This window comes from Amblyomma maculatum, chromosome 10 (genome assembly GCF_055883805.1).
Source record: "Amblyomma maculatum isolate TAMU_Amacu chromosome 10, ASM5588380v1, whole genome shotgun sequence".
Lineage (NCBI taxonomy): Eukaryota > Metazoa > Arthropoda > Arachnida > Ixodida > Ixodidae > Amblyomma > Amblyomma maculatum.
The window spans coordinates 28,048,661-28,061,681 of NC_139353.1; the positions used below are offsets into that span (position 1 = coordinate 28,048,661).

General features: G+C 42.7%; 1 protein-coding gene across 1 annotated transcript in view; it reads right to left on the minus strand.

Moving 5' to 3' along the window:
- LOC146175977 (protein arginine N-methyltransferase 5-like) overlaps positions 1 to 13,021 on the minus strand; it is a 46,997-nt gene that overhangs the window by 22,099 nt on the left and 11,877 nt on the right. Inside the window, exons 5-8 of the mRNA XM_084582334.1 lie at positions 5,810 to 5,964; positions 4,710 to 4,923; positions 3,608 to 3,691; positions 870 to 941 (exon numbers count right to left, since the gene is read on the minus strand). Of these exons, the coding sequence (XP_084438460.1) occupies positions 870 to 941; positions 3,608 to 3,691; positions 4,710 to 4,923; positions 5,810 to 5,964 (525 nt within the window). The remainder of the gene's footprint in view (positions 1 to 869; positions 942 to 3,607; positions 3,692 to 4,709; positions 4,924 to 5,809; positions 5,965 to 13,021) is intronic.

The following is a 13,021-nucleotide window of genomic DNA, read 5'->3' on the forward strand; positions in this document are numbered from 1 at the left end:
ATGCAACTGCTCTAGCGCACACTACTGTAGCAGGAGTGCCCGCCTTCCTTAATAACAGCCAGGCATTTATACTATCATCATCAGCCTGACTATACGCACTGCAGGGCGAAGGCCTCTCCCATATTTCTCCAATTAACCTGGTCCTGTGCTAGTTGCATCCACTTGACCCCTGCGAACTTCTTCACCTCATCCGCCCACCTAACTTTCTGCCGCCCCCTGCTACACTTTCCTTCCCTTGGAATACAGTTTGTTACCCTAAGCGACCATCGGTTATCCTTTCTTCGCACTACATGTCCTGCCCATGTCCATTTCTTCTTCTTAATATCCGCTAGAATGTCGGTAACTTGAGTTATTTCTCTGACCCACTCTGCACGCTTCCTATCTCTTAATGTTACCCCTATCATTTTTCGTTCCATAGCTCTCAGAGTTGTCCTCAACTCAAGTAGAACCCTCTTGGTTAGCCTTCACGTTTCAGCACCATAGGTGAGTACAGGTAAGATGCAACTGTTGTATACTTTCCTCTTGAGCGATACCAGTAAGCTGCTAGTCATAATCTGAGAGTGCTTGCCAAATGCACTCCATCCCAATCTTATTCTTCTCTTTATTTCCTTTTCGTGGTCTGGATCTGCGGTTACTACCTGTCCTAAGTAGACATATTCGCCTAATATACTTCCAGTGCTTCGATACCTAAAGTAAACTGCTGTTCCTTCCCGAGGCTGTTGAACATTACTATATGTACCCAGCTAAACATTACACAGATAACATAGGCTTTTCTAGGGGCATTGAAAGGTGCCTTTGGTAAGTATCCTTGTGCATTTTTGTTTTTTTCCAGTCATAACAAGAGTGCAAAAAAGAAAGATATAGCTCACTTGCAGCGGTGTCTGCAGGTAGTCCTCGAAGCCTTTGGAAAATTCAGATAAAGGGTCACCTGGAGGTTGCGACTGCAGCAGCATTCAAATATTGCAGAAACAAAAGCAAGCACAGAAACACAAATTAAGCTGTGCTCTACAGCAAGTAACACTATGCACATTCTTGTAATCAAAAAAGGTGAAAGAACTTATCAATTTTCGAAAAAAACATTGTTTCACTAGATGTTGAAAAAAGGAAGCGAAAAACTGTGTTTAGTTTATTCAATAGTTCCTGCTACCTATTGTGTGCTGAAGAAACCCAATCGATCCATCAGCTTCTATAAAGACAGGAAAGCTTTCAGCAAAGGATCAACATAACTGACTGGCGAGGAGAAAGAACATACAGCGAGACTCATTCATAGGAAGGGCAACCTACATTGCACACTCTCATATATGAACCTATACATTGAACCCCCAGGCATTTTGTAACAACTATCAATGATGCTAGTCTACAATGAGCAGGCTTGCACGGATAAGCAACAAAATAACCAGTGTTCTCCCCTGCAAATCAAACATTCATCACCAAACATAAAAAATGTGCTCATCTTTCATTCTATTCACTTTAGAACCAGCTAAGGGCACTTGCTAGTCAGCAAACTAGCTATTCACTCCTGCATGCCTAGACAGGCCACGAAAACAATGTAACAGGGCCATTCCATGTCAAATGCACCAGAATTTGTGCTCGACCATCCTCTATTCCTTGCAGGAAAATTATGGCTCTTGATCACACTTTTGAGAGCAATTATAATCAATACAGGCAAGCTTCATTAATACGACCCCAGCTAATATGGACACCTCGAAATGTGGACAGATCTCCTGGGGACCAAGATGTTTCAATGTACTTGGACCTTGTTAGTATGGAAACTTGCTGTTCTGGCACTGGTGGTGGTGGTGGTAGTGGTTTATTTTTTTTTAAATAATCAAAAAGAAGGAAAAGAGTATTGCCGGCCGCGGCAACTGCTATCTAAAGAACTGAAGCACCTGAGCAGCAGCCGGCGGGAAGGAAAAGGGGTAGGGAGAGGATAGCGAGGGGAAGTAGAGAGGGGAGCGATAGAAAGAAAGGACAGGGGGAGCTTTGTACATTATTTACAAAGTACAGACGGTCAACGAGTTAGCATCGCTCACGCGCAAGTGTCCGAGCACTGTCCACAAATGCCTGCGCGCGAGCATATATATATATATATAATACCACTGATGTATATACAGTCGCGCGCACGTAGCGTCCTGTCGCAGACGGATCGCGCGCGCGACACAGTGCACCAGCTGCCGGGATGGGGCGCCACAAAGAGGGAATGCATAGAACCCATTGAGGCCCACATATTTTTGCTACTTTACAAAGGACATTGACGAGATCAAAATATCTACAGCCCCACCCAAGTAGTTTGTTTTTTCGCACTTTGCATGCAGGCCAGTTAAATACAATTCGAAAGCTACAGCCCCACCCAAGTAGTTTGTTTTTTCGCACTTTGCATGCAGGCCAGTTAAATACAATTCGAAAGCGTGAATGACTTACATGATGACCTTTTTGTTTCATGCTTTACAATGCAGTCACTCAGTCTACGCATATTACACTTTTCCGTTGTGCAAATGTTGCGCAGTGCAGCAGCTTTACAAAACAACAACCACTGGCAGTGAGGTGGCATGAAATTTGTAAATATTTTACTTCTCATCTAAAAAAAAAAATTGCTTAGATAAAAATCTCTGAGCATAAATATAACCATATTAGCTAAGTAATAAGCTACACTTTGTATTTTTACTTGACACCTCAGTATGTAAAGTATGAAAATTATGCGCCTTACCAAATGGTGAATTTTTGTTCACTAACTTTTTCGGTTCCATTCAAGACAAATATTTTTACTATGCCATGCATGACACAGAGAGCAAACAAGCATTTTATTTTGCTCACGAGTGCCGCATACAATCCACACTAAATTGTAAAGAATGGTACCTTTAGGGCTAGAATAAATACATATTAAAAGTACATTTTTGGCTGATACTACAATGCTTCTATATTATTAAGAAGAATTGGGGAAGATTTTCGAGCACGGATGATGTAAATTTTTTTTTTTTTTTTTTTTTTTTTTTTTTTTTTTTTTTTTTCTTTTTACTGTTTAAGTTCTCCATCAGTTGATAATTCTGAGGCAAGTCACATGACAGGAAAGGTTTTTCCCCAGAAATACTGAGGGAAATTACTTTCGGCGGTGTGATAAAGAGGCAAAATTTTTTTGAAAGAATCGAAGAGGGTCAAGCGAAATGTCTGGTATGTTTGTCATAGCATGACTCACAATAAATTTGGCGTGTGCAACAGGGACACATAGTTCAGAAGATCAGAAAAATGGGCTCTGAGTAAAAAAGGCAGTCAAGAAGCTATGCTTTAGGCAAAACGTGCGAGAGACATTCCTAGAAAGTTTGGCTCCCAGCAACATCAATATATGTTGAGGGTACATACCAACCATCAGTGTTGCGTGATTTGGTCACTGTCTTGCTATAATGACTCACTCGATAATGATGTGGTGCATGCATTAAAGAATTATATAATGCCGCAATAAAGTCAGTTGTTAGTTGGAGCCTGTCTTGCCTTCTCCATTCCTCATGTGTCCTTTTGTGCCATGTTAATTTTTGCCAGGAACCAACTTGCCCCCGAAACATTCCTCTGAAGGCTGTAATAATCAGCACAAACAATTTTTTCAAGAACTTACATTAAAAAGATGGTCAAGGTACTGGTAATAGTGCTTCATGTGCTGATGATGACAGGACCCATCAAGCAGCAACTGGACGTTTAGCTAGAGTTGAAGAAAAACACGACACACAGTTACGTCAGAAAATCAAGCCTTTAACTGCAGCCACAGAGCATATTATAGTCTACTCTGCATTTAAAGTTGCACCCCAATATGTGGCATTAAGTTAATGGCACAGCAGCTCCTCTTTGCCATATGTAACAAGTAAGTAGCATCCAAAATCTATTATCAGCACTGTCTCCCAAAAGCTGAGCAAAAGGCATCAAATGGCAACTGAGAAAAAGCTAAATTATACTTAAATCTACTGTAAACCCCCACACAGACGAGTCTGTCCACATTACAGTAAGAAAAGAAAATATGGCCGATTTTAATAGTTAATCAAATACGAAGTAGGTGCATAGCACCGCTTATCACCGTTATACCTTTCGTGCATTACCCCAGACATCTGTGATTTACACACTCTCCAACATCTTCCCTCAGCTTCCGCAAGAGGTGGCCAGCAGTCCCAAAGACAAACAGCGTCGACAGTTGCGCTTCCAAAACACACAACACACAAACCTAAGCCCCAAACATTCCGGTCGCTGCCATTGGTCGGTTGCGCGCGGGTGGCGGTGACCGAGAGACAGAGCAGTTAGCACCGAATCCACAACCACTGCACTTACGCTGTGTTTTTTAACTGCTCTGGTTTGCCTCCTTCGCAGCACGGTCGAAGCGTGACTTTTCCGAGAATCGGAACGGACCGAACCGACGGCGTCACCCGTTTCCATGTGTTTCTATATCACTTCCGAAGTGCGACTGTCTGCGCGACCATCATAAATAATAAACTCGCATCAAGCTGCCACTTGACCTTGGCCGCCCCTTCGGAATCTCTCCCGTGACAGTGGACCCGCGGCTTCGGACAGACATCGGCGAAATCTGTGATTGCGGCTAGTAGTGCCACACACTAAAAACTGTTTTGAATGCTAGTTAAGGCCAAAATATTTGGATTGAAGTTACAGTCACTTCGCAGCACACAGTTTCTCAGCGATATGGTACAACTGAACAATGACCACATTTTACTGACCTTGAAAAACTGATGCAGAACTGACTGGTGGGCTTTCGAAAGAACAGGGAAGCCTTTTTTGTTAGTCACGAAGACTGATGTGCTAAGCACTATACACCTGACAGGCTCCCCCAACCAACGGCGCACAGTAGACTCATCTGGGATATCGGCTGTCAGCCTGAGTGCTAGGCCAAGACGCTTCTCTGGACCAGCAAGGTTTCTAAACACATTCCACCTGGAAGAACAAGTTTCAGTTTACAGCCATGCACAATTCGATAATACACTTCTTTTTCTAAACCTCACAACTTTTCTTTTTTTTTTTTTTTTTTGCTAACACAAGTTCATTAAAAATATTTCCAAAAATATCCTGGTGCTATTATCACTGCAATTTTCTTAATACACTTTTGCAATCCCCAAGATTAATTCAAACATGAAACAAGCAACAAAAATGACCCTTGCGCCAGTGCCACACAATTTGTTGCATCAAATATGTCATTATCCCACAAGCCTCTACCATTCACCTGAACCCACACAAGTAGCAAAAAAGAAAAAGAAGTTACCCTTGTTCTTTATGTTCTTTTTTTACAATAATTCTTCTGAAGAGCTCATTATTGGGCACTCTTGCATTGACAGAACCAATATTTGTCAGAGATCCTATCTGTGAATGCCAAGTTTCTTTCAAAAAAAAAATGGGGGGGGGGGGGGGGGGGGGAACAAACTCCTTTAATCTAACTCTTTCATATTAATTATAAAATACAAAACTGTTTAGTGCTCTGACCTGACAAATAAGTGGCATCTGGCATAAGTGCAGGTTCAGGACAATAAAACCCCACACATACCCCAACACAACAGGTGAAGGCTCTCAAAATCTTGCAACTTGCATAAGAAAGCTTGGGTCACTTTAAATGTTTTGCCCGCTATGGTATTTAGAAAGACTCTTAAAAACTTTATTGTGACAGAATAAACTCTACTGAGCACTACTATGTCCTACTTTAGAAGTTTCATCTCTTTAGAAAGCTAAAAGTAAAACTATCATCAGTGACACAAACTACTTGCGTGACACAGTGCGACTGCATATCGTAATTCCTACACTGGCTCGAGTATGCTGGAGTACAGCGTACCATTCCCAAGGGTCCTCATCACGACTCAAGTCACCAATATTATTGTTGTCATCGTTGTCACATCGATTCCCCTCTTTGGAAAGTGGAGAGAAAAGGTGTCGATATTCCCGAGAAGGTGGCTCCATGGGTACCAGAATCCAAGTCTGATACATCAACTGCAGATTCCAAGAACAAATAATGAAATTCACGGGTTAGCGGTATCAGGTCAGGCAAAAAAGTACTCACAATGACATGAAGCTATGCAACACATGCACTGCATATAAACAAAGTAATTAACAAGTGCGATGCATATGCATGCATATCAAATATTCCATCCATGCATCTTTAACCCTTTAAAGGACAGTGGGATCTATGGCTATGAACATTATTGGCATTTTCACAACTCCTGGGAGCAGTTCTGCATTAATACCCTGTGCCAGTACCTATAAATGCACAATGCAAACATTTTACCCAATAGCATTTACTTTTTTTACAAGTTGGCATTAGTGTGTTTATTTTTTATAGCCAATACTTTTGATGCAAACTAATTTCCAACGTCAATTTTCAAAGCAGTGATGTTTTTTTTTAATGCACAGCGAGTTGCATATTGTGATCCACATGCTCCCGTTTTAGATAGGAAAATGTATGCAAACGTATGGCACTTTACAGCAATATAACAACTTGACTTTTTTTTAACTGATGTTTTGGTGGCACGTCTGAATTCATTAGGCTTCTCAGTAACATTTGTCAATGCAGTCGCCACTTTCTTCTGTCGCCTCACTCATACCAACCGTTACTGGGGCCTCAGGCAAAGGAGGCCCGTCAAGCAAAAATTCTGATGTCTGTGACAACGATACTATAGGATCATCAACTTTTGCACCAGTTCTGGCGGAGAGTCACAACAAATTGCAAAAATAAAAATACACAATAACAATATGAACAAATATGGGATCTACTGTTGGCAACAGTGACAACAATGAAGAACCTGTCGATAATGAGCTGACATGCGAGAAACTAACAAATATAGGCAAACCCTACAGACACCACCCCAGTGAGCTTGCCAAAAGTTACGTCAGCGAGTAGTGCCTGCATTGTGTTCCTGCTTTAGTTTTATAAAATATGGGAGCATGATCGTCACCGGGACAAACTTCTAATGCGCGCAGGAAGGCATACTCAACTGGACACTGCTCACTGTCATTGAACTGAAAGCCTACATCGGAATTCTTATTCTAATGAGCATTCACTACCTGCCTCAGCTATACCTTTCCTGGAACTCAGTTATAATCTTCAGTTGCTACCAGCGGCAACATCTTTGCATCTCAACAACGTGTAGCTACTGCTAAAGGGCTCTCTAGTTCCAACAGGTGCTACAAAGTTAGACCCCTCATGCCCATTTTCAGAAGCATAACTGTTCTGAACTGCGAATTCAACAAAACGTACACTCTTCTTCACATCTAGTGGTTGACGAGTCCGTGATATTCTTCGAGAGGAGACCATCACTGAAGCAGCGTATACCCATGAACATCGAAAATACAATGCAGGTACAAGAGTGGACCATTGCAGATAGTGGAACTGGCTGCTTCTGCAAATTTATTTGTACCAAAGCCTTAATAGCGATCGACCAGCAGAACGCAACCTCAGATGATGCTCTATCCCTTGCCGAATGTGCAGCATAGACAGGCTGCAGTGCTTTTTGACTATCTTTTCACCTCCAAAGCTGTATTTCAACTGTGCAAAAGAAGTATTTTTGCATGTGCCACATTTGATAGTAATAGAAAAGGCATTCCTTCACTGGTGAAGGTTAATAGCAGTTGCCGTACAGATCCCTCATATATAAGTCGAAGGGACCATTGTCTTATAAGTGGTGAGATAAAACATGTTCACATGATGCCGAACTTCCATGATTCAAAAGAAGCATAACTGAGAAGAAGGGTTCTATGTAGAAAAAAAAAAGTCAACATTACTCGTCCAAAATGTGTGAAGGACCACAGCACCTCAATGGGCAGGGTGGACAGCTTTGATCAAAAGAGGAAAGCATACATATCCTGTTAACTGCGGATCAAAAAAGGGCTGACGTCAAATTTTTTTTTAATTTTCTTCTAGCTATCACTATCATGCATTCACTCATGATGTACAAAGTCAAGTGAGGTGATGAAAAATTATACCTGCTCCAATTCAAGCTGATGCCTGGAAGGCAACTCATAAACAGACAGACCTTATGGAAAGCAGGCAGGTCGTTTATGTAACGTCAAAGAAAACAAAACTGCCGATGAAGTGGAGCTCAAATTACCAGCATACTAGATGGAATTTGATGTGGAAGCTGCAACCACTCTGCCAAGAAGTCTGTCACTAGGAAGAGGTGCCAGTGGTGCTCAGTGAAGTCTAGGGAAGTGCATATCAGATTTGCGCGCTCCATGTGCGACGTGCCACAGTGCTTCCCGAAAGTCTATCTATGCTGGCTAAATCATTTTTATGCCTTCTCAATGTCAGCGGGACACACCCTGTCCCACCACAGTGGGGAGCCTTCACACAGGTAGTGGGACAGACAGGTGTTGCCTCACATACTCCTCCACACGAACCTGCTGTAGAGCAACTGAAATGAAGTTATTCACGTATCTTGGGACTGAATAAACTACATCATGTGCACCCAAAATACAGTTTCCTGAATATTTCATTCTTATGGCCAATAAAGGGTTAAAATGAGAAATAAAGCACACAAACAAGAAATAAGGCAAAGAAACTAAACAATCCAAAACAGACGTGTAAAATGAACTCGAGAAAAATCATACGCAGCTTGTTTTTAGCTGTGAACCACATTTGTACCAAAGCATAAGGCCACTTGCATCAACAGACAAAGCTTTCCTGTACTCAGACACTGCCGTGTACTGCCCATCTTTTTCCTTTTTTTTTTACAATTTTTTACAAGTACTTGACCTGGTCATTAGCTTCAAGATAGCTTCGAATCTAGTCATGCTAGCTTGAGCGGGAGTTTGGACAGGTATGAGCTGAATGTAATGAAAGCAGCAGACGACAGCGCCCTGCTCTGTCTCTTTCATTTGCTGTTCATGATCAGAAGTGAGTAGAATTAAACGTAAAGTGAAAGACAAAAAGTGCCCTGTCCTGTCACTCACTTGCAGTCTGACATGATCAGAAGTGAACAGCATGAATTGTAAAGTGACAGACAATAGCACCATGTCCTGTCTCTTTCATATGCTGCACGTAAAGCCACACTCTCATCACAAAACTTTCAATGTATCCAGTATTTTCTTAAATGTCATGATATAACAATTATTCCCCTGAGATCGTGACAATTATTAATTATTGATCATCATGAATCATGACAATTCCAAGCACAAGTAGAATATGTGCGCATATATAGGAGTGGAAAGAAGAATGGAACAGTGGCACAGCACTGGCATCCTTCGTGTCTCCTGTTGTCCTATGCTTGCACTGTCCTACAGGGTCCATCCCAAAACTTCCCAAAATGATTTCTTGTAATAGGCTATGGCGGCTGCCGGGGCGGCGTTTTGGCCAGAGAAGTCAGTGGGAGATATAAGCTTCAAAATAAGACCGGTCTCAGTTGACTGCAGGCAGTTGTTGAGGCAGATCACGCCCGACGCAGAGATATCTACAGCATACTCATTGAGAAAAAAAAAAATGTACCAGCAGTGTTTGGAGCTGCATTATGCAATCAAGTTTTGTGTGAAACTGAGTAAAAATAAAGGGGTTAAGACACTCAAAATGCTTAGGAAAATCTACAGTGAAAACACAATGAAAAAAAAAGCTCGACTTTCACGGGGCGCAAGAGGTTCTGGGGCGGTCAATAGTCCACCAACGACGATCACTCGGAATACCCGTCGACATCACAAACAGATGACTCAATAAAAAAAGTGCACCAAGTTTTGGACAAGGAGCAAGGACCGACGAGTAAGTGTTCGGATGGTTTCAGAGGAGTGTGGAATGCCGAAAACAATCGTTCATCACATTTTAACAAAGGGTCTTCAAATAAGGAACGTCTGCGCGAAAATGGTGCCCAAAGTCCTGACAAATGAGATGAAGGAAGAGTGTCTGTTGAAGTGCCAGGAATCGCATAACGCTACGAAACAGACCCAGAATTTCAGGACAGTGATCACAGGGGACGAGACATGGATTTCTGAGTATGATCCTGAATGAAAGTGTCAGAGCAGCAGGTGGTACCCCACAGAGTCTCCTTGCCCGCAAAAAGCAAGGATAAACAAATCACGAATCAAGGCAATGCTGAGTGTGTTTTTTGACAGAAAAAAAATGTGGCTCACAGTAAACTCGTAGTGCAGGGAAAAACAGCCAACACGGAGTTTTACATTAAGAGCTCAAACAGTTACACAAAAGGGTTCGACGCATCTGAAAAGAAATCCGCAGCAACTGGTGGATCTTGCACCATGATAACACGTCAAGCCACATGCCTGGCTTGCGTTATGCATGGCCAAAATGGGTGTGGCAATGCTGCCCCAGCTGCCATACAGCCCTGATCTGGCACCACAGAACATCTTTTTGTTAACTAAGGATCAAACAACTCTAATATGAAATTTGCATGGGAAAATGAAGCCAGTACGAGTAGCTGAGATGACCTCACTGAAGGAGATTCCCGTTGATGGCTACCAGGGCGCCTTCAACGATTGGCTGAAGTGTTGGCAATGGTGCACCGAAACCGGGGGAAAATACTTTGAAAACTTCTGAAAAGACTGTAAACTGATACTAAATAAATAATTTACAGAAAAACAACTTGTAAGAAGGTGTGGGACAGACCCTGTAGTACACATCTGAATGAGCTGAACAAGCCTGAGATCTTATAAGTAACACTCGTATTGTATATCACCATTCCTCCTGCACTGTCTCGTTGAGTTACTCTTTTTAAAGTGATGATTGCACAAATAATAAAAGAAAGGGACTACTCAACTTACAGAACGGAAACGTTGAGCCAGACAGGTGCCTGCCATGCAAAGAAGAAAAAGCAGCAAGACAGCAGAAAAAAAGGCAAAAAGCACATGCACATTTGTGATGGGTGCAACCTTCCACGTTGTGCTCACTGTACAGACCACGTGGCCTATAGAATATGGAAGCAGGCTTCATACAGTAACAGCTCGTTAATCCGAAATTCAAGGGATAGAAAAATGTTCGAAGTGTCCTATATTTCAATTAACGACTGACTCGGAAAGAACTGACAAGAATCACCTGCATCACAGTAAGCTCATATGGTGAATGGTCACCTCGTTTTGAGATGAGAACTATTTTCTTACATTTCTAGCAACGCTTTACTGCATGTATCCTGCCAGGGATATCAAAGCAGACTCTGCAGTGCCTTTCGCGGTGTGAAGCGATAGCCTCCCTCAAACATCTCTGTTGCATGTCAGGGGCCTTTACCACATAACACACGAATAGCACTTGAGTGCACAGTTTTAGAGCAATGAAAGAACCACGCAGATGGGAACAAAGAAAACGTGCAGCACTACCAATCACCATCAAGACAACATGCAACTCAGCTCAGTTAACTGGCTGCTGCACAGCCAATAACCACCATCACCGCGGGGTGGCGCAGAAGCTCTAAAATGCAAAACTGACAGTATTATGTGCTAAGCCTAGTCTCAAACGCAAGGCAGTCCATTTTTTTGTCACGACAGCCGTTGTCTTCAGAGGTGCGCGTGCAATTCTGGAATGTGAGTTTCGGGTAGGATTAGGCTATCTTGATAAATGCTTACCATGCCCCTCCCTACCAGTGTGAGGCCCATAGCACCCGAATTTGCAACAGTCGCATGCCATAGCCTTAAAAGGACACTGCAGCGATTTTCAAATGTGTCAATACTATAGATTATTTGTTGATCATGTCTGTGAAGTTATATTTTCGATTATATGCATAAAACACCTGCGCAATCGCCAACTGAAAGTGTCCAATCCAAATTTCCTGCGCCCTGCGCGACTGCTACAGAGAAGGAAGGCGGAGAGAGAAACCTCGCTTCCCCGTCCGTCGTGACGTCACTGTGAGGAGCTGAAGGCATTCAGAGCCAACGGAGGGAGCTCTCGGCGTGCACTGTTCCTCGTCTTGCGTGCGTTGTGGATGTACAAAACATATCAACTTAGTGCTGTGCAGCTGATACAACACAACTCTGCATGTGCTCGGATACATAAACATCTGTGGATGCGACGATGTAGTCTTCCATTGTGTGAAAAGCTCGCAGCGCAATGCGGTGCTGCTGAGAAGAGAGATAAATTCAAGCCTACCAAAGAAAACTTTCTCCTCGAAGCATTTTCATGACTGCGAATACATGCAGTTTGCTCTTAATGCGATTTATATAGGGCTTTGTCAGAAAGGCATGGCTGAACCGTGACATGGTTCCTTCTGTTTCCTTACACAAAAGAGTCGGGTCAGTCACCATTTCCAAGAACCGCGGTTATTAAAGAAAGAAAAGGGAGGTAAGACTTGTACTTCGTAGTTCCATTACTTTCTGGCTATTCAGGTCTCATCTGTATATGAACCGTTGCGTTTAGCGTTGATTGCGATTCGTTCATGGAGTGCAATCTTGTGATGGGACGGGCAGACAGCATCAGACATTCTTACGCACATTTTACGCAGCATTCTCCGCTCCCCGCGCGCCAGCAATCACGGAGTCTCCTCTTGCGTCATAGTGCGCGTTATCCTACCCTACTATGTAGTAGGAGAAAACAGTTTGAATTCAGCCGGGGGGAACAAAAAGAACCTCAACTCCTTATCGCAATATCTCAGCAATAATTCGATTTTTTGCTGCCAGATATGCGACGACAGTGTCACCAAATGCCGTTTATTAAATTTTGATAGCATATCAGGGTGTTAAGGCAAGCAGGAAAGAAACCAGCAGTAAAAATCCCAGGAACTAACATACAAAACTGCACAAAATACAGGGGCTAAGCGAGGAGGCTGACAGCCATACAGCTTACTGAAAGAGATGCAAAGCAGGGCAGGAAAGCAAAGCAGTCGAAAAAGATGAAAAATTTGGAGGGGGCACTTTCGACCACTATAATGCGGTGAGGTAAAAGCCTTTATAGCACGGTGGTTGTTGAGTCTTTTGCACGGTCTTTACTGAACTGTGGATGACTGCTTACTGACTGCTTAGCGCCTGTTAAATGATTTGACAAAGCCTGACATTAGAGGTTTATAACGTTTATTCATGTATGTGACACATTCTGCAGACGGGCACACACACACAGACGTACACTCATGAG